Source organism: Myxine glutinosa, chromosome 10 (genome assembly GCF_964187855.1).
Source record: "Myxine glutinosa chromosome 10, kmMyxGlut1.1, whole genome shotgun sequence".
In the NCBI taxonomy this organism is placed as follows: domain Eukaryota; kingdom Metazoa; phylum Chordata; class Myxini; order Myxiniformes; family Myxinidae; genus Myxine; species Myxine glutinosa.
The window spans coordinates 55,153,225-55,175,834 of NC_136270.1; the positions used below are offsets into that span (position 1 = coordinate 55,153,225).

Here is a 22,610-nt window from a genome sequence, read left to right on the forward strand (position 1 = left end):
TTCCTAACTTGGGATATTTTTTTTTCCAATCTCATCCTCTGAAACTTACCACCAGATTTGAACAAAAGTCGCTTGGAGCCATTAGGACCAGGCCAGGATCTAAAGTTGTGCTCCACATAAGCACCCGCTCCCACCAAACTGACGCCGTGTGCTCCGCCCCCTGACCCGCCCAACATCTTCTTCATAACTACAAGCCAGAATTGAACTAAATTTGACAGTATTCATCAGGGCCACATAGTTCTCTAGGATTGTACTTCTCATCTGGATCCGCTAGCCCCTACTGTGCGAAATTCAGACTTTATGGCATTCAAAACTGGGCTTTGGCAAAACCCAATCAGGACACCATGAACCAAAGTCCATTCCGTTGAAGCAGTCCCTACCGAATTCCGCTTGATGTGTCCCATCTCTGGTCACCCTTCCTGCTGGGGAAATGACTGTCAGTCCCTCATGGGGCTGTTTTTATTGTTATTTTGAGGCAACTTGAATGGTAGAGTTCCTACCTGAACACCACACCTACTTCATGATATTGGGTTCCAAGTTCAGATCCCATATAGTTGTTCATAATCATCCTTGTGATTCCTGCAAAAGTACACTGAAGTCTCCTAATATATTTTTCTGGCATGTATATCTATATGGCATGCATATGGCATGATCCTGGCATATATACATATATATATATATATATATATATATTGTTACAGACGCGGTTTTAGATGTTAGTTTACCGAGCGGTTTGGTATTACCGCGTCCGCACAGTTACTCCCCGATTAGAACCCTATCCCGCCCGATTCCACTCGACGTTGACCAAGTCGCGCTATGCTAAATCAATGAAGGAAAGGACACAACGGCTGGGATAAATGCAACGACACAAGGGGTACAGTTCTCAAGACCTCCGGAGGAGGATATAATATTGGTGATGCAGAAACGGGTAGATTACACGGTAAGAGGTAAAGCACAGAAAAGATGGGCACTTAGACACAGTCTTATCTTATACCCGACAGACCACAGACAAACGGGACAAGACTGACTTACACAGGGATTGATGGCCAGGAAGGGCAGGCAGTCGATAGTTCAAGGTGCACCTTGGCTCAGGGACAGGATACAGCTCGGTCCAGTCCAGAGATGCGGGGAGGTATTCAGCGCTTGGAGGTGGCGTCTTCTCTCTCCGTGGTGTGGGCGCATCTGACGTCACCTCCCTCTTCCTGCGCATGTCCAGCGGGGAGTGACACGCCCTCGGCTCGTTAGCTCCGCCCCAGATGGAATCGGTCCGCCGCTTCTATTGGGTGCGGGGGTTACCGGGCTCCGCCCTTGACGAGGAGCTGACAGCGAGCCCCTGCGTGGTAACCCCGTCGGAGCACATGTTCAATGGCGGCTAACCAAGCCGGAGTGAGGACTCACACTCCCCGCGCCGCTGTTGTTGTTGTTGTTGTTGTACCATGAGGAAGAGCTGCGGGGAGGTATTGGGAGGTCCTAAACTTTCTAACGGTGCCATACAATCACATTCTGGTGCAACGAAGAGTCAGAATTAATGGAAACGAGTCCTTAACTGACATAGACTAAGAATAACTAGCAAGATGTCCTATAGTTGTCTACGTGAGATGCGGTGAACCTGGGTGCGACATTTAATGGGGGAAATAGGGGAAGGTCGGGGCTACAGAGTGTTGTTTACAGAAAATGGGACTAGGGAATGGGGGATTGGGGATAGTTGGGAAGTATTGGGGGAAATAGGGGAATATTTACAAGCGGATATGGATGGAGGCCAATCTCATATCCGCAACAATATATATATATATATATATATATATATATATATATATATATATATATATATATATATATATATATATATGTATATATATATATATATATATATATATATATATATATATATATATATATATATATATATATATATATATATATATATTGTCGCGATCCCGGCTGTTAAATGCTTCCAGCCCGGAATACTGACGTTAATGTCCGGGCTTCAAGTAGTCCACGGGGTGGACAAAGAGAACTCAATAAACACAACTGTGTTTTAACCGGCCTCTAGGGGTAGGCACGATGATTTATTGGCTCGATCTCAAAACAATGGATGGTAACCGAGTGGAATACACAGCACAAAGCCTGCAGGAACTGTCGGCACCAGAAGCTCCAAACACGACACAGGCAATATGACTCACAGTTCCAATCCACAATATCCGGGAATCACTCGTTCTCTTCCGGAGTTACTCACTCTTAAAATACAGAACTATAAACGATCAGCACAACTCGGCTGTCGTGAGGCTTAAAAAATCCCCGTTTTTCTATTTTCCACTCGACGCCTTCGAGCCACGTCCGTCGCACAAGATGGCGGCCCGCTCTCTCCCCGTCCACCAATCGCGTGCCGAATCGCCACCCAATCGCGTGAGGCTGAAAGGAGGTCACGTGACGTGGTGGGCGGGGCACTAATTTGGTGAGAACAAGGTTGTTTCTCACAGTCCTCCCCACCTAAGTAAAAAACCCGTCGGATAGACGGCGTTTTGAAACCAGTATTTGTAGTAGGTGCAAATCACATGGCAATATGATGGCGGTAATCGTTAACAGGCTTATACAATGAACAAGGTTTATCCACAACACAATATTAAACACAATACACCACATTAATATCTACCCCACAAGAGTTACACTTCACACAAAGCACAATAGAGAGACAAGGGGGCCAAACTCAAGTTGGGGAAAGCGTTTACAGGAGGGAAAACGGACCGAGGAGCAAATAGCGTTTCCCGGAACTGGTTTTGGGCAAAGGTCCGACAAAATCAGCGGCAACAAACTGGAAAGGCTGACTGATCACGGGGAGGGGCTTTAGGGGTGCCTTGAAAACCTTCACTCCTTTTCCGAGTCGTTGACAAATGGGACAGCTAGCGCAATAGCGCTTGATGTCTCGCGACATGGCGGGCCATATGAACTGATTCTTGACCTTGGCTAAGGTCTTGGCAGCTCCGACATGACCCGAGGAAATATTGTCATGGGCCAATTGCATGACTGACTGACGATGCCTCCCCGGTACGACAACTCGGTGTCGAACCTTCCACGTCTGGGTGGAGGACATGTTCTTTGGGGAATACTTATGCATCAGCACACCTGCACCATTCACATAGTAGCCTGTTCGTCCCGGCTCGGAGTCGTCTCCCATTTCCCAGAGGATGGCAAGGGTGGGATCGAAGTGCTGATCCTCCACTAAACTGGTTACCGCAGACAATGCGGGAGTGACTTCCGGCCCAGAACTGAGGTCGCTAACCGCCTCGGAGGACTGATCCTCCTCCCCGGATTCGCCGACCGGCGAACATGTAGCTGGGGTCCCCGTGTTACAGGCGGGAGCGGTCCCTGAGGAGCACGGCACCTGAGGTTGGCTTGACGGGAGGCTCGGGTGGACTTCAACTGACGCAACGTCACCGTCGGGAACTGGAGTCGAGGCGCTAGGCTCCTCGGGCCAGAGTGAAGATATGTCTGACTCCGCCACTCTCTCCGCCTGTTTACTCTGGGATCTAGTGACCACCCCACAGGTCAGAGTCAATGACTCCTCCCTGGCCATGGCATCATTGCCAATCAGCAAGGAGACCCCGGGTACCGGGTAGTAGGGTACCACCGCACAGGTCATTGGACCCGTAAAAATGTCACTCCGGACCTCGAGGAGGGCAAGGGGATACCGGCCAGGAACCTGGTTAATGCCCCGAAGGATGATATACTCGCCGGTATAACGCATCTGAGAGGCCGGAACTACCCCCGCCCGGAGAACACACAGTGTCGCCCCAGTATCCCGAAGGTATTGGGCCTCAAACTTCAGCACCGAATCAGGGCCACCCACTAAGGCTGTCCCTGAATAATCCTGATACAGAGGATGAATGGAATTAGCCTCGGTGGCAGTGACCTCTGTCACCGATGCCACCGTCGTGTGCGAGGGCCCAGTTGATGACCTCCACTGACCTCCCTCCGATTTAACAGCAGGGTTGCCTCGGTAGGCCGGACTAGCTGGGTTAGAGAAGCAGCGGTCTCCACCGTGCCCCACGCGTTTGCAGAAATCGCACCAGGGCCGTGCCCTGGCCTGCAGCTCGCGACCGCCACCAGTGGAGGGCATCAGAGAACCCTTCCCCTCGATCCAGCCGCCGGGCAGACGGGGGGCGGTCTCGATCGCAGAATCCTCCGTCTTACGACGCGACTGCGTGACTTGCAACATTTGGCACGCCAAAACATGTTTATCAATAAGGTTGACGCAGTCTGACAAGGAAACAGTGTCTTTGTCGACAAGAAACAACGCTAAGTCAGGCGGAAGCTGTTGATCGATACGGTAACGCACCAGGAGTGCCGCAACCGCTTGAGGTAACTCAACCTTGCTCCCCTTGAACCATCTCTGCAGCTGTTCCAACAAGACCCGCGAATGTTCCTCATAGGTTTGACTGGACTGACGAGTCCAACTGAAAAAATTACGCCTATAAATACACGCGGACACCGCATAGGCGTTCAAAATCTCGGCCTTCAATTTCCTGTATTTGTTTGCGTCCTCGGTTGCCATCCTCGCATATACCTCCCTCGCCTTCTCAGATAGATGGCTAACAAGATGGCCGACCCACAAGCTCTCATCAATGCCACCGGAAGCCAACAACTTCTCCGCCATCTCCAGATACGCTTCTGGCTTCGTGTCTCCCGTCCAGTCCGGCAAACGAACATGAACAGTTTCCGGGACGCTTGCAGCAGACACCTCTGCCCGCAGTCGTTCAGTCAACATTCGCAACTCATGCTCTCTGACGCGTTCAGCTTCTGCTGCCGCATGCTCTCTCTCTGCTGCCGCATGCTCTCTCTCTGCTGCCGCCTGCTCTCGGTCTTCTCGCTTAATACGCTCTGCCTCTGCCCTGTCATTCTCCCTGTTATACATGTCGAGTTGTTGAACCGGAGTCAGCCCGGTCCAGAAGGTCGAACGCATGCATTTAGTCATGATGGGATCGCTTCCTAACATATCGGGTTTAGTGACCGGGTCAAGGCTGATTGCGTCGCTCACATCGCCACCCACGTGACTGTCAACATGATCAGGTTGAACTCTCACTTCTCTGGTCGACATAGCTTGGCTACGAGTTATCATAAGACAAGGCACAAAACACTGAGTCTAAAAGGAGGCTGGATCGAAATATTTCAGCAATATCTTTCACCACATGGGACGGCAATTCACCCAGGGGAGGCAAACAATATTGGGGTGGTACACGTAATTCAAACACAACGTTCTGTTGGGGAAATACGACACGAACTACACAATATCACCAACGCACATCAAATTGCCAATGAGAAAAATGCAACGTACAAATAACTCACGTTTTTTTTTTTTTTTTTTTTTTTTTTTTGATGATGTCGGTTTGTTTGGAGGGATCCGGAAACTATTCACTTATCCGGTAGTGAAGTACCACACAAGATAGCGTCCTATGGTGAGAAAGTTCCTCCAAGATGGCGTCTGCTGGTGAGAAGGTTCCTCCAAGATGGCGTCTGCTGGTGAGAAGGTTCCTCCAAGATGGCGTCTGCTGGTGAGAAGGTTCCTCCAAGATGGCGTCTGCTGGTGAGAAGGTTCCTCCAAGATGGCGTCTGCTGGTGAGAAGGTTCCTCCAAGATGGCGTCTGCTGGTGAGAAGGTACCTCCAAGATGGCGTCTGCTGGTGAGAAGGTTCCTCCAAGATGGCGTCTGCTGGTGAGAAGGTTCCTCCAAGATGGCGTCTGCTGGTGAGAAAGTTCCTCCAAGATGGCGTCTGCTGGTGAGGAAACGATGAGCAGATGCAGGAAGATGTCGTCCACTGCAGAATTCCCGTCTCAGTTCGAATGTCTCTTACTTGAATAATCCTTGGACGAGCAACCCATTTGTCGCGATCCCGGCTGTTAAATGCTTCCAGCCCGGAATACTGACGTTAATGTCCGGGCTTCAAGTAGTCCACGGGGTGGACAAAGAGAACTCAATAAACACAACTGTGTTTTAACCGGCCTCTAGGGGTAGGCACGATGATTTATTGGCTCGATCTCAAAACAATGGATGGTAACCGAGTGGAATACACAGCACAAAGCCTGCAGGAACTGTCGGCACCAGAAGCTCCAAACACGACACAGGCAATATGACTCACAGTTTCAATCCACAATATCCGGGAATCACTCGTTCTCTTCCGGAGTTACTCACTCTTAAAATACAGAACTATAAACGATCAGCACAACTCGGCTGTCGTGAGGCTTAAAAAATCCCCGTTTTTCTATTTTCCACTCGACGCCTTCGAGCCACGTCCGTCGCACAAGATGGCGGCCCGCTCTCTCCCCGTCCACCAATCGCGTGCCGAATCGCCACCCAATCGCGTGAGGCTGAAAGGAGGTCACGTGACGTGGTGGGCGGGGCACTAATTTGGTGAGAACAAGGTTGTTTCTGAAAACGAGTTTTTTTTCTGAAATAAAAGATCCGACTTATCTCTTTACACTTACACGACTTACAAAGAGCTCCCATCCGACCCTACCCTTTTACATCTTGAAGAGGTTAAAAAGGTAGTAGATTCTATTCGGGTGGATAAAACCATCAAATCTCGCTTGGTTCTGAAAGATCCTCATTGCCCTAACCTTTATTTTCTTCCTAAAATACACAAGGTAAACAATCCAGGTAGACCAATCGTATCTGGCTGCACATGTCCAACTGTTCTCATATCAAAATTTGTTGACTGTCATTTACGTCCTCTCGTGTTGAAGCTCTCCTCATACCTCAAGGACACAACCAGTTTTCTGACCCACATCCAAGGATTGAACAGAATATACTCACCTTTCAACTCCCAAACCATTTTAGTCACAGCAGATGTTACATCCCTCTACACTAATATTCCACATTCAGAAGGCCTGTCTGCATGCCGCAAAGCCCTCGATACACGACAAGTCCCAATGCCACCTACTCAAGACCTTATGCGCCTATTAGAACTGACACTCAAACTGAATAATTTCCAATTCAACGGACGACATTACATTCAAACTCAAGGTACCGCTATGGGTACCCCTGTTGCACCATCGTACGCTAACATCTTCATGGGAATGATAGAGGCCAAGATCAATGCACAACCTCATCACGGAATCTTGGAAAAATCCTGGGTACGTTATATTGATGACATCCAGTTCATCTGGTCAAAATCCCCCCGTAGTCTCGCACAATTCCAAAATGAATTAAATTTGATTCATCCGACCATCAAGTTCACATTCGACAGCTCACAGTCCGAAGTTCACTTTCTAGACACATCACTCACGCTTCAAAATAACAGCCTCGAAACAGAACTATACACCAAACCAACAGACACTCACTCTTACCTTCTCCCTTCTTCATCTCATCCTAAACATACAATTGCAAGCATACCATACAGTCAAGCACTCAGAGTAAGACGCATTTGCTCAACAAAAATGGCAGAAGAAACTTCTCTCTGCCAATTAGAAACACACTTCATTGCAAGAAACTATGACCCTCACTCTGTGCAAGAAGCAATAACCCGAGCAAAACACATACCGAGAGCAGACCTTCTGACTTACAAACCCAAACCTGCAACTAACCGTGTCCCACTGGTAACCACCTACTCTGCTACCTCATCCCAATTGCCAAGTATTCTGAATAAGGCCCTTCCTCTCCTCCATCAATCAGAAACACTCGGCACCACATTTCCTCAACCTCCACTAACATCATTTCGACGTGGTCGGACACTCAGGGACCTCTTGGTAAAAGCAAAGCACCCACAGCCCCACAACAAAGAAACTAGGATCCCTGGCTTCTATAAATGCACAGCAAACAAATGCATTATTCACAAGCATTTACTAGAAGGAAACAAATTCTGTAGTTCTAGCACTGGACAAAAATTCCCCATCACCTCCTATATGAACTGCAAATCTACATGGGTCATATACCTAATCACTTGCCAAAAGTGCACCAAACAATATGTTGGAAAAACTGAAAATACACTCTACACACGATTTAATAACACCCGGTCAGAAATCAATAACTTCCACACCAGTCAGGGCAAATCTCTACCTTACACGATACACTTTAATCAACCGGATCACTCTATAAATGACATTCAGATCTCTGCCATTGAATCAATCACAAATCGATCACACACCACGATTCTGAAACGTGAGTCCTTTTGGATACACAAACTTCGGACAAAAGTCCCTCATGGCATAAATTTTGATGACTAAAGCATGTTCCCACATCAACCCAATCAAATTGTTAACCGTAACCCATTCATTCATTCATTCATTCATCCATCATTCATTCATTCTACCTTTATATGTCATTTATATAAATATATAAATATATTATATGAATATAAATGGGATATGAATATATGCTTGTGTGTTTATGTATGTATATCTCTATATTTGTATATGCACGTGCACCCTAACTGTAACGCAAACGGTCACTTCCGTTGAACTTGGGGCTGGTGAGTGAACTTTGGCGTGGCTCTTCCTTCTGTATGCATTTTCTACACACATCACACATCTCACACACATATCACCATACATACTTGACTGATATACATGCCTGCTGTTTTTGTAGACTCAGAAGAAGACCTTTGTTGGTCGAAAGCTTGTCGACAATTAAAGATCGACGTCCTGAAGCTACGTCCGCGTCTTATTTAATCTAACGATTATTTATTCAATACAAATGAGACGCCCTGCTCGTACTTTGGAGTTTCTACTATTTCTTACAGTTATATCTATATATATATATATATATCTTGTTTCTGTTGAAACTTTTTCTGACCCTGTATGTTCTTCTTTCGGGCCCACTCAGTACAAAGCCACGGACTTTGTTGCTGATTCTGCAGGAACCTTTAAAATGATCTTCTCTCCGGCTGACGGCTCAGCCAGTAAAGAGTGGGAAGTGTTCAAGTTCCTGGCTGGCGGCGTGGGTATGGGCATGTACAACACTGATGAGGTGAGGTCGTGTTCACATTGTGGCTTTACCATGTACAAGCTACTCTACCGTCGACAGTGCGAGCACAGATGCATGTAAATGTTGCTTTTGTCACCAATGGGGAGTACGGGTGGAGATAAGCAATCTTAGTATAGTCCATTGCTCGGAATTTTTTGTTAAAATTGCAATTTAAGGGGCCATATATTTATTGTGAATGCATATATGATAGAATTTGCTTTTTTTTGCTGTCCTTATTCAAACGTGTCATTCAAAATCCCTCTCTGCGTAATTCAAAACACCTCACTTAACTGGAAAATATGGGGACAGGAATATATACTGTACATACTGTAAAAGGTGGGAGGGTGTTTTAATATCCTTTCTTTAATACCTTGCAATACCCTCTCCCACCTGGAGATGCGCTTAACGGTACACATTTACATGGACAATTTACCTCCCCCTCGACCCTCCCAAGCCCCTCTTCCACACCCTAAGACCACCGGCAAAGATAAAACACCCCTTTGCACAAATTGGGGTCATGCTGATCCTATGCAGCAAATGTGGATGTAATCGGCCCAGAACTGTAGGAGTAGGAGCGCCACAAACAAACAAACAAACATCAGTCTATGAGTTCTAGGAAGGATTTTACAACCTCATTGACACTTGCAGATAGACATGCAATATGTTTGTCAAGTACAACTTTGCTGTCTTTTGATTAAACCCGTAATCTGTCACAACAATGAAGTCTATTACGAATACTTGACGACATGAAAGTGGAGACGAGAATTCCTCATTATCTCCGCAGGCCTGCTACTCATGTTGTTTTTTCAATTCCTATTCCAATGAAGCGTGACTCGCATCGACTAATCAAATCTCGACGCTATCTATACGATTCCTCGCCGTGCTCACGACTAATGCGAAGCTGGACAGGTAACAGTTACAACCTTGGTGCTCAATTACGGTACCATTTTGCTTTTGAACTCACAAAAAGAAACAACCTGACCATTCTATAGCACATCCGCTTCGTACACTAACACACATTTCTAACACTTCCAAATACTCTGCAATGACTTCATTTCATGTAACAGAAAAAGATCGAGCTCTTTTCCGATTTGACAGCCAAACCCAACTTGACTCGGACCCGGCTCGGAAGTGAAAATCACGTACTTCGAGTTCAGTTGCAGCACTAGTTTATCAGCAAATCACATGGTTCAAGTTCAGTTGCAGCACTAGTTTATCTGCAAATCACATGGTTTGAGTTCAGTTGCAGCACTGGTTCATCAGCAAATCACATGGTTCAAGTTCAGTTGCAGCACTAGTTTATCTGAAAATCACATGGTTCAAGTTCATTTGCAGCACTAGTTTATCCGCAAATCACATGGTTTGAGTTCAGTTGCAGCACTAGTTTATCTGCAAATCACATGGTTCAAGTTCAGTTGCAGCACTAGTTCATCAGCAAATCACATGGTTTGAGTTCAGTTGCAGCACTAGTTTATCAGCAAATCACATGGTTCAAGTTCAGTTGCAGCACTAGTTTATCTGCAAATCACATGGTTTGAGTTCAGTTGCAGCACTGGTTCATCAGCAAATCACATGGTTCAAGTTCAGTTGCAGCACTAGTTTATCTGCAAATCACATGGTTCAAGTTCAGTTGCAGCACTAGTTCATCAGCCAATCACATGGTTTGAGTTCAGTTGCAGCACTAGTTTATCTGCAAATCACATGGTTCAAGTTCAGTTGCAGCACTAGTTTATCAGCAAATCACATGGTTTGAGTTCAGTTGCAGCACTAGTTTATCTGCAAATCACATGGTTTGAGTTCAGTTGCAGCACTAGTTTATCTGCAAATCACATGGTTTGAGTTCAGTTGCAAATCACATGGTTTGAGTTAAGTTGCAGCACTGGTTCATCAGCAAATCACATGTTTCAAGTTCAGTTGCAGCACTAGTTTATCAGCAAATCACATGGTTCTAGTTCAGTTGCAGCACTAGTTTATCAGAAAATCACCTGGTTCAAGTTCAGTTGCAGCACTAGTTTATCTGCAAATCACATGGTTTGAGTTCAGTTGCAGCACTAGTTTATCTGCAAATCACATGGTTCAAGTTCAGTTGCAAATCACATGGTTTGAGTTAAGTTGCAGCACTGGTTCATCAGCAAATCACATGGTTCAAGTTCAGTTGCAGCACTAGTTTATCAGCAAATCACATGGTTCTAGTTCAGTTGCAGCACTAGTTTATCAGAAAATCACCTGGTTCAAGTTCAGTTGCAGCACTAGTTTATCTGCAAATCACATGGTTTGAGTTCAGTTGCAGCACTAGTTTATCTGCAAATCACATGGTTCAAGTTCAGTTGCAAATCACATGGTTTGAGTTCAGTTGCAGCACTGGTTCATCAGCAAATCACATGGTTCAAGTTCAGTTGCAGCACTACTTTATCTGCAAATCACATGGTTCAAGTTCAGTTGCAGCACTAGTTTATCTGCAAATCACATGGTTCAAGTTCAGTTGCAAATCACATGGTTTGAGTTCAGTTGCAGCACTGGTTCATCAGCAAATCACATGGTTCAAGTTCAGTTGCAAATCACATAGTTTGAGTTCAGTTGCAGCACTGGTTCATCAGCAAATCACATGGTTCAAGTTCAGTTGCAGCACTAGTTCATCAGCAAATCACATGGTTTGAGTTCAGTTGCAGCACTGGTTCATCAGCAAATCACATGGTTCAAGTTCAGTTGCAGCACTGGTTCATCAGCAAATCACATGGTTTGAGTTCAGTTGCAGCACTAGTTCATCAGCAAATCACATGGTTCAAGTTCACTTGCAGCACTCGTTTATCTGCAAATCACATGGTTCAAGTTCAGTTGCAGCACGAGTTTATCAGCAAGTCACATGGTTTGAGTTCAGTTGCAGCACTAGTTTATCTGCAAATCACATGGTTCAAGTTCAGTTGCAGCACTAGTTTATCTGCAAATCACATGGTTCAAGTTCAGTTGCAAATCACATGTTTTGAGTTCAGTTGCAGCACTAGTTTATCTGCAAATCACATGGTTCAAGTTCAGTTGCAAATCACATGGTTTGAGTTCAGTTGCAGCACAAGTTTATCAGCAAATCACATGGTTCAAGTTCAGTTGCAGCAGTAGTTTATCTGCAAATCACATGGTTTGAGTTCAGTTGCAGCACTAGTTTATCCGCAAATCACAAGGTTCAACTTCAGTTGCAGCACTAGTTTATCCGCAAAACACATGGTTCAACTTCAGTTGCAGCACTAGTTTATGTTCAAATCATGTGGTTCGAGTTCGGGTGCAACACTAGTTTATGTGCAAATCATATGGTTCGAGTTTGGGTGCAGCACCGGTTATGCAGTCAAATCATACAGTTCGAGTTTGTGTGCAGCACCACTTAATTCATGCAAATCATACAGTTTGAGTTTGGGTGCAGCACCAGTTAATTCATGCAAATCACATGGTTTGAGTTTATGTGCAGCACCAGTTATTTCATGCAAATCATATGGTTCGAGTGCAGCACCAGTTTATTCATGGAAATCACATTGTTTGAGTTTGGGTGCAGCACCAGTTTATGCAGTCAAATCATACAGTTCGTTTTTGTGCAGCACTAGTTAATTCATGCAAATCATACGATTCGAGTTTGGGTGCAGCACCAGTTATTTCATGCAAATGACATGGTTTGAGTTTGTGTGCAGAACCAGTTTATGCAGTCAAATCGTACAGTTCGTTTTTGTGCAGCACTAGTTAATTCATGCAAATCATACGATTCGAGTTTGGGTGCAGCAACAGTTTATTCATGCAAATCACATGGTTCAAGTTTTGGTGCAGCACCAGTTTATTCATGCAACCACATGGTTCGGGTTTGTGTGCAGCACCAGTTTATTCATGCAAATCAAATGGTTCGAGTTTGTGTGCAGCACCAGTTTATTCATGCAAATCACATGGTTCGAGTTTGTGTGCAGCACCCAGTTATTTCATGCAAATCATACGGGTCAAGTGCAGCACCAGTTTATTCATGTAAATCACATGGTTTGAGTTTGGGTGCAGCACCAGTTTATGCAGTCAAATCATGCAGTTCGAGTTTGGGTGCAGCATCAGTTTATTCATGCAAATGACATGGTTCAAGTTTTGTGCAGCACCAGTTTATCTATCTATAATTCCAGTAATCTCTGTGTGTATGTATGTATGTATGTATGTATGTCTGTATGTCTGTGACCGCTGTTTCTCGACAACCACGGGTCCGATATACTTTAAACTTGCCAGGTATATTGCTGGGGACCCGAGGATGTGCCTTTTCAAGGTTTCATATTAATCGGACAAGTAGTTAGCGAGCTATGTCCAAAAAACGATTCAACCAATCAGAGAGCAGCGAGCTATCACGTGTGCCGAACGTGGCGAACAGACTCTGCCTCGGACGGCACATTTGAGAGCGTATTCATTTATTTCACGTTGGCAAACTATGTTGGCGCTATGTTGGCGTTAAACTATGTTTTAAAACTAATTAAAACTAATTTGCGATTCATCGTAACTGCGATATGCGACCTTCCGGACAGTCAAATGAGGACGTCACTTCCGGACTTACGGATAGTCATAGTGACGACGTACTGATGCTGAACGTGGCGAGCAGACGCTGCCTCGGACGGCACATTTGAGAGCGTATTCATTTATTTGACGTTGCAATCTGTGTTGATTGTTGTAAGGTACGATCGATTGTAGTACACGTTTATAATAACTCTGCCGATACAGGCCCGATTAACTGCAGCGCCATCCGAGCTGCGGCGTCGGGACGATACATTCATTGTACGGTCACATCACGCACTTACGGGCACGCCCATGGGCCCATGGGCACGCCCATGCATGCATGGGTGAAGACATTTTTTTTTTTTTGTTGGCAAGGAACGGGCATCCACGTACGGGCACGTCCTAGTTCATGCAAATCACAGTTCGAGTTTGGGTGTCACACCAGTTTATTCATGCAAATCACATGGTTCGAGTTTGGGTGCAGCACCAGTTTATTCATGCAAATCACATAATTCGAGTTTTTTTTGTTTTGTTTGTTTGTTTTTTGTATACAAGATCGAGGCTCGTGAAAGAGCTAACATTAATCACACAAAAAGTCAAACCGAGACACACAAAACACACAAAAACAAGGGGAGCGGCAGACAAGATGGGGAGAGAGGGGGAAGGACACAATCACAACATTTGAGAGCAGGGACATCGGGAGGACTTGGGGGGAGGTGGGAGAGGTATAAAACATAAGAACACTGCAAGGACTCTGGGGTGAATTAGCAGGGGTAGAAAACATCAAGGTTTTGGATGGGGGAAGATAGGAGATGGTGGTGAACAGCTGTTTTAAAGACCTGGAGGGAGGAGTGGGATTGAAGGGAGTGGGGGAGTTTGTTCCAGAGGCAGGAGAAAAGGGGAATGAAAGAGTGAAGGTGAGCAGAGAGCCTAGATTTTGGCAGTTTAACCATAAGAGGGTTGCAGGCAGATCTTGTGCGACATGAAGGAATATTGGGGGGACAGAGCACATAGAGAGCTGGGGGAGCAAGGCCGGAGAGGAGTCGGTAGAAGACAGAAAGACCACCAACCTGCCTGCGGTGAGTGAGTGAAAGGCCCTCGGAGTTAACTTCATCGTAGGAGATTCCAATGATTCTGAAAGCTTTGGCCTCAACAGCATGAAGCCGAGCTAGGTGTGAGGCAGGAGCACCAGCCCAGAGGGGGGAACAGTATTCCATTGAGCTGCGGATGAAAGCCTTGTATGTGGTGAGGAGCTCAGGTGTGCCAAGGAAGGACTTCACACGACGGAGGATGCCCAGTCGCTGACTGGCTTTGGAGGCCAGCTGGGAAATGTGGTTTTCCCAAGAAAGATCATGGCAGATAGTGAGACCCAAAAGCTTGAGCGACAGAACTTCTTGGAGAGGATTGTTGAGAAAGTAGATGGGAGGGTTTTCCAGTCGGTCCTTTCGGAGAGACATTGTAAGAGTGTGAGATTTGTCAGGATTGAAAGACATGTTCCACTTGTTTGACCAGTCTGTGATTTTGTCCAGGTCTGCAGAGAGTGAGGAGGCTGCAGACTGCCGATCTGAGGGATGAGGAATGGAGTGGCAGATAGTGGAGTCATCAGCAAAGAGATAGAGAGGATTTTCCAGAGAGTCAGAGAGATCATTGATGAAGACCAGAAATAGCACAGGGCCCAGAACACTACCTTTGGGAACTCCAGCCAGAACAGGAAGGGGAGATGAGAGAAATCCATTCAGGGCCACACGTTGCCTACGACCAGAGAGGAAGTCCGCAAGCCATGAGTGGAGATTTCCATGGATACCATAGGAGGAGAGTTTGGTGAGCAGAGCTGGGTGCCAGACCGTATCGAAGGCACATGATATGTCAAGTGAGACAGCTCTGATTTCCTGTTTGGCATTGAGGACCTCCATCCATTGTTGAGACAGCAGAAGCAACATGTCCAGAGTAGAATGACCTGGTCTGAATCCAAATTGATGATCAGAGATCAAGCCATTGGAGAAGAGGAAGGATTTGACATCCGAAGCAATGATGGATTCCATGACTTTGCTGATAATTGGAAGCAGGCGGATTGGTCTGTAGTTGCAAGGATCTGTTTTTGCACCTTTTTTGTGTAAAGTGGTCATGTTTGCTGATTTCCAAGATGCTGGCAGATGCCCTTGAGCAAAAGAGAGGGTGAAAAGAACAGAGAGAGGGTGAGATAGAGCGGCAGAGCAGGATTTTAGGACCCGTGGGCTGATGCCGTCTGGTCCAGTTGCAGAATCAGAGTCGAGGTTTGATAAAAACTTCTCCACCTTGTCAGGAGAGAAGGACACAGAGTCCAGGAGCAGTTGGGTTCGACTAGGAAAGGTGGGAACAGAGAGAGATGGGTTTGGGACACAAGATTTTGAGGCAAACACAGAGTTGAGGCATTCGGCTTTGTCACGTGCGGTGTCAACTGTGTAGCCATTTGAGGTAAGGGAGGGGATGGAGGGGGAACAAACACCAGAAACGGATTTGACCAGACGCCACCAGGATTTGGAGGAAGGAGACAGGTTTGAGAGTTAAATCTTGAGTGTGGAGAGATAGTGCTTCCTGGCACTCCTGAGGGTAGACACACACTTGTTTTGAGCTTGGTGGAAGGAACTGAGATTGCCTTCAGTTGGATTTGCCTTCCAAGAGGCAAAGGCATGTTGTTTCAGGGCAACTGCCTCACCACAAGATTCAGTGTACCATGGACGGGAGGAAGAGTAAGACAACTGAAGACGAGATGGGATAAATCTGTGCATGAGAGAGAGAGAGCAGTTTGCTTTGGAAGAATTCCCAGGAAGAATTGATGTCAGAGGCAGTAGAGATGGGAGACCAGTCCAGATGATTGATGGCTGCTTGCAGACCATGCCAGTCGGCCTGAGTGAAATGCCAGACTCGTCGGCACTGGGGAGGCTCTCTGAGAATGGCCACAGAGATGTCCACTTTAACAAGCACATGATCAGAAGAACCGATTGGAGCAGAAGAAGAGCAGCAGAAGAGCAGCAGACATTTGCAGGGAAGTTGGTGATAACCAAGTCCAGAAGAGAAGATACTCCATTGACTGAGATCCGGGTCGGGAAATTGACAGATTGTGTCAGTCCCAATGAGTCACAGATGTCCTTTGCTGAGGTGCCATGGCTGGTGAGAGATGAACCCACACCCAGCCAGCTGGCATGATGACAGTTGAAGTCGCCACATATGAGGAAGAGAGAGTTTGGATGAGTTGATAGAAGTTGGTCGCATGTTGTCCGACAGCGAAATGTAAATGGAGTCATCACTGTTTGGAGGACGGTACAGAACACATATGTACAAAAGGTGGGAGCGGAGAGGAAGCCGTAGCCAGAGGTACTCCTGGGGGTGGGGTGGAGAGAGGGCAGTGCAGGGAGAGTGAGGAAGAGAGTTTTTGATAAAGATAGCCACCCCACCACCAGGACGAGGCTCAGGTCTATCGTACCAGAGGAGGGAGTAACCAGGAAGAGATATTAAAGAATCAGACATCTTGAAGGAGGAAAGTTTCTGTTAAGCAGATCAAGTCTGGATTGTCAGAAGCAACCTGAATGGAGAGATCAATCAGGTTTGAGCGAAGGCCCCGGATGTTTGAGGTCCATACCGTTAATGACGAGAGAGGGGGAGCATCGGGTGCAGGGCAGGGGATGGGAGGGGTAGGGTCAGATGAAGGGTGAGAGGGGGAGGTAGGAAGAGCAGTTGATAGTGTGTCAGAGATTACAGAAGAGTTACAAGAAAGGGAAGGATGAGGAGGACGAAAGGTTTGATGGTGATGGGATGAGGCACAGTGAGGGGTTGTTTGAGGGGGGGGCAGAGGAAAGTAGAAGGTTGGGGGAGGTGGAGGTATGAGATAGAAGGGAGACGAAGTGGGGAGGAGGCAGCTTTGAGAAGGAGGTGGGAGGAGGGAGAATTTGGGAGGGATGGTTGGGGGGGAGATTTGAAGGGGAGGGGTTGGGGGAGACTTTTGAATGGGAGGGGGGAGTTTAGGAGGGGAGGGGCAAGAGGGGAGATTTGGAGGGGAGGGGCAAGGGGGGAGATTTGGAGTGGAGGGGCAAGGGGGGAGTTTAGGAGGGGAGGGGCAAGGGGGGTGATTTGGAGGGGAGGGGCAAGGGGGGAGATTTGGAGGGGAGGGGCAAGGGGGGGAGTTTATAAAGTGGATGATTAATGAAAGATGAACATTTATAACAAATTGGGTTTGTTGTGATTTTTAAGTTAGCGATCCGTTTAAGAACGATGGAGGAGGGGTGGAATGAATGAGAATTTAGAGCATGGAGGGATTTGGAATCATAAGAGATTGAATAGTTTTTTGAAATGGAATGAGTTAAGAGGAAATTGAAAGGAGCCTTTTAAATAAGAAGAAAAACAGCATGTTGTAATAAAACAATGAAGGGGAAAGTTTAAACATATTTAAACAGAACTGTGAAGAACAATCTTATATTCACAAAAATACCAACGGGGAGAGGAAGCCTAAAGGGACGACCACGAGTCACTTGAACAGGGCAAAAGGTGGAAGGCAAGGGGAAAATGGGGGCGGGGTGAGACAGCGCACGTGGGCAGAGGCAAAAGCACACGATGGGACAAAAGCACATGAGGAGAAAAGGAAATAAAAGTTTTTTTTGTTTGTTTGTTTGTTGTGTTTTTGGGGGGTGGAGGGGGGTGTGGGGGTTTCAACGTTAGACAAATAGTAGATGTTCGGTGAAGTTTGGGGGAGAAGGGAAAATCAAAAAACCTAGCAAAACCAGCGAAGGAAGAAACAAACTTCGACGGGGGAAGCCTGAGGCTGCAAGGCCTCACACGCCGTGCGGCAAACAAACGATTAATTTATGAAAGATAAACACCAAGAAACATCCAAGGGACACACTATAAGTTCACACGCCGAAAGATAAATACAGTTCCGACAAAATACAATTGTGAACAGACTTAACTTTGAAAACGTGGAGACCGTGTGGAGCTTCGAAAATTCGTGACGTCGTCTCCAATCAATGAGTTTAGGTGTCGCAGCAGTTTATTCATGCACATCACATGGTTTGAGTTTTGGTGCAGCACTAGTTAATTCATGCAAATCATACGATTCAAGTTTGGGTGCAGCACCAGTTATTTCATGCAAATCATACGGTTCGAGTGCAGCACCAGTTTATTCATGCAAATCACATGGTTCGAGTTTGGGTGCAGCACCAGTTTATTCTTGCAATGCGCATGTTTTGACTTTGGGTGCAGCACTCGTTTATTCATACGAATGATTTGATATTGGGTGCAGCACCAGTTTATTCATGCAAATCACATGGTTCGAGTTTGGGTGCAGCACCAGTTTATTCTTGCAATGCGCATGTTTTGACTTTGGGTGCAGCACTCGTTTATTCATACGAACGATTTGATATTGGGTGCAGCACTAGTTTATTCATGCAAATCACATGGTTCGAGTTTGGGTGCAGCACCAGTTTATTCTTGCAATGCGCATGTTTTGACTTTGGGTGCAGCACTCGTTTATTCATACGAACGATTTGATATTGGGTGCAGCACTAGTTTATTCATGCAAATCACATGGTTCGAGTTTGGGTGCAGCACCAGTTTATTCTTGCAATGCGCATGTTTTGACTTTGGGTGCAGCACTCGTTTATTCATACGAATGATTTGATATTGGGTGCAGCACTAGTTTATTCATGCAAATCACATGGTTCGAGTTTGGGTGCAGCACCAGTTTATTCTTGCAAAGCGCATGTTTTGACTTTGGGTGCAGCACTCGTTTATTCATACGAACGATTTGATATTGGGTGCAGCACTAGTTTATTCATGCAAATCACATGGTTCGAGTTTGGGTGCAGCACCAGTTTATTCTTGCAAAGCGCATGTTTTGACTTTGGGTGCAGCACTCGTTTATTCATACGAACGATTTGATATTGGGTGCAGCACTAGTTTATTCATGCAAATCACATGGTTCGAGTTTGGGTGCAGCACCAGTTTATTCTTGCAAAGCGCATGTTTTGACTTTGGGTGCAGCACTCGTTTATTCATACGAACGATTTGATATTGGGTGCAGAGTTGGAATTGTTCTTCCACACAGCTTGAGTTTTACTGTGAAAAATAAAATTGTGACACAATAACATGTATGACTTGCCCAAAAGCATGTATTCCACATCAGGAAAGTAACACTGTAGGTTGATGCTGATGTGCTCTGAAGACCATAATTTTTACTCTTCTTCTTTTTCACATGAAACCTCGGGTCATGTGTTGCACAGTCCATCTCAGGTTTTGCTCACAGCTGCTTTCAGTACGCCATTGGCAAGCAGTGGCCCCTGTACCTGAGTACCAAGAACACCATCTTGAAGGCCTACGACGGTCGCTTCAAGGACATCTTCGAGGAAATCTTTCAGAAGTGGGTGCTTCTTCATCATAATTTGTGTTTAAAGTTTGAATTTGGCTGTAATGTAGCTTGAGAATAAAAGGAAAGGAAAGTGAAGGATTACCGATTATAGAATGGCATATTTTTATGAATTGGAGACAGAAATGCTTGGAGAGTGTGGAGTGCTAAATGGAAGACTGAAGGGAGTCAGAATATTAAACCGACGCGTGCATGACCCTCCCCAGAAATTACAAGGCCGACTTTGACCGCCTGGCCATTTGGTATGAACACCGGCTCATTGATGACATGGTGGCACAAGTGCTGAAATCAGCCGGGGGCTTTGTGTGGGCCTGCAAAAACTATGACGGAGATGTGCAGTCGGACATCCTCGCTCAAGGTTCGGAGCAGTTAGTTGGTGCCTGCGGTCCCCTCCCCATCTCCTTTCTGAACCATTAATTTTATATCTTGTCACTTGCACAGGTTCTAAAACAATCTCGGTTTGTCCGAGAGGTTAAGTACTATCTGCACTTGCCGCGCAGGGTTCGGATCGCTGGGGCTTATGACGTCCGTTCTTGTGTGTCCTGATGGGAAAACGATCGAGGCCGAAGCAGCCCATGGCACGGTGACCCGTCATTACCGTGAGCATCAGAAGGTGTGTGCTTGTGGGTAAAATGGATCTGAAATGTAGTTTGTCTGAATTATGCCTCTGGCCATCATGTCACTCTTCTTCTTCTTCTTCTTCTGCTCCTTCTTCTTCAATTTTATTAACCAAAGTTGTTTTCATTTTATATATAATTTGCTATTCTGCCATGGCTTTTTAAGGTATCTGGGATAATTATTTTTAGGATTATGATGCCATTAGTGGCTACAACTGTAAAGGCGGAGGGCCAGGTGTTGGGTTGGTGTTTAGAGTTCAGTGCTAATCTGGGGACATGTCGGTTTGCACAGGTAAAGGAAACTTGCGGAATGAAAATTATTGCTTTCCTTGTGCACAGTGGTGACATTGATTGTTTTTTTATTAATGATATCTTCATGTTACATAAATTATTTTGATTTTATTTGGTGTATTGGGAGTACATCGACATTGGCATGAAACCAATTTGTTTCAATTCAGAAATGTCAAATTTATTTGTCAATCTATATTCTGTACTTGTAAAAGTAACCGGTGTTGCCGGGCAATGCAGAGTCCCTTTGTGCTGGGAATATGATGAGGGTGGGGAGAGGGGAGGAGGGCAGAGAGGTCGAGGATAGGGGAGGGGAATGGGAGAATTAAGAGTCCAAGCAGGGCGACCTGAATGCAGGCTGACCACAGGTAAGCCTGTTAGCATGAATGATCTTCAGAAACACTCCCAAACACCCATTTTTCATTCATGCAATCCATTGGAGGTCGATAAGTATGCATGCAAAGTTTGGGGCCGCTACGTTTCATGGTTTTGGAGTTATGGAGAAGATGAACACACACACACACACGCACACTGCACACACACTGCACACACACACACTTCACAAGTGCATTGTACTATACTTTCATGACCTTTAATTTGACGGTGCTTCACACTTTAAAGCTCGATGCTAATTTGGTTTGGAGCTCATTGGAAGGTTTGAAAGCATGAAGTGCAATGACTTCAATCACATGGTTAATGGGAACAGGAAACGTGGGGCCTGAATGATCATCCAGAGAACAGGAAACGTGGGGCCTGAATGATCATCCAGAGAACAGGAAACGTGGGGCCTGAATGATCATCCAGAGAACAGGAAACGTGGGGCCTGAATGATCATCCAGAGAACAGGAAACGTGGGGCCTGAATGATCATCCAGAGAACAGGAAACGTGGGGCCTGAATGATCATCCAGAGAACAGGAAACGTGGGGCCTGAATGATCATCCAGAGAACAGGAAACGTGGGGCCTGAATGATCATCCAGAGAACAGGAAACGTGGGGCCTGAATGATCATCCAGAGAACAGGAAACGTGGGGCCTGAATGATCACCCAGAGAACAGGAAACGTGGGGCCTGAATGATCATCCAGAGAACAGGAAACGTGGGGCCTGAATGATCATCCAGAGAACAGGAAACGTGGGGCCTGAATGATCATCCAGAGAACAGGAAACGTGGGGCCTGAATGATCATCCAGAGAACAGGAAACGTGGGGCCTGAATGATCATCCAGAGAACAGGAAACGTGGGGCCTGAATGATCATCCAGAGAACAGGAAACGTGGGGCCTGAATGATCATCCAGAGAACAGGAAACGTGGGGCCTGAATGATCATCCAGAGAACAGGAAACGTGGGGCCTGAATGATCATCCAGAGAACAGGAAACGTGGGGCCTGAATGATCATCCAGAGAACAGGAAACGTGGGGCCTGAATGATCATCCAGAGAACAGGAAACGTGGGGCCTGAATGATCATCCAGAGAACAGGAAACGTGGGGCCTGAATGATCATCCAGAGAACAGGAAACGTGGGGCCTGAATGATCATCCAGAGAACAGGAAACGTGGGGCCTGAATGATCATCCAGAGAACAGGAAACGTGGGGCCTGAATGATCATCCAGAGAACAGGAAACGTGGGGCCTGAATGATCATCCAGAGAACAGGAAACGTGGGGCCTGAATGATCATCCAGACAACAGGAAACGTGGGGCCTGAATGATCATCCAGAGAACAGGAAACGTGGGGCCTGAATGATCATCCAGAGAACAGGAAACGTGGGGCCTGAATGATCATCCAGAGAACAGGAAACGTGGGGCCTGAATGATCACCCAGAGAACAGGAAACGTGGGGCCTGAATGATCATCCAGAG

At 46.2% G+C, this 22,610-nt stretch overlaps 1 protein-coding gene across 1 annotated transcript in view; it reads left to right on the top strand.

Annotated features, from left to right (window-relative positions):
* IDH2 (isocitrate dehydrogenase (NADP(+)) 2) overlaps positions 1–22,610 on the top strand; it is a 51,614-nt gene that overhangs the window by 19,778 nt on the left and 9,226 nt on the right. Inside the window, exons 5-8 of the mRNA XM_068127729.2 lie at positions 8,815–8,958; positions 19,707–19,843; positions 20,056–20,207; positions 20,350–20,462. Of these exons, the coding sequence (XP_067983830.2) occupies positions 8,815–8,958; positions 19,707–19,843; positions 20,056–20,207; positions 20,350–20,462 (546 nt within the window). The remainder of the gene's footprint in view (positions 1–8,814; positions 8,959–19,706; positions 19,844–20,055; positions 20,208–20,349; positions 20,463–22,610) is intronic.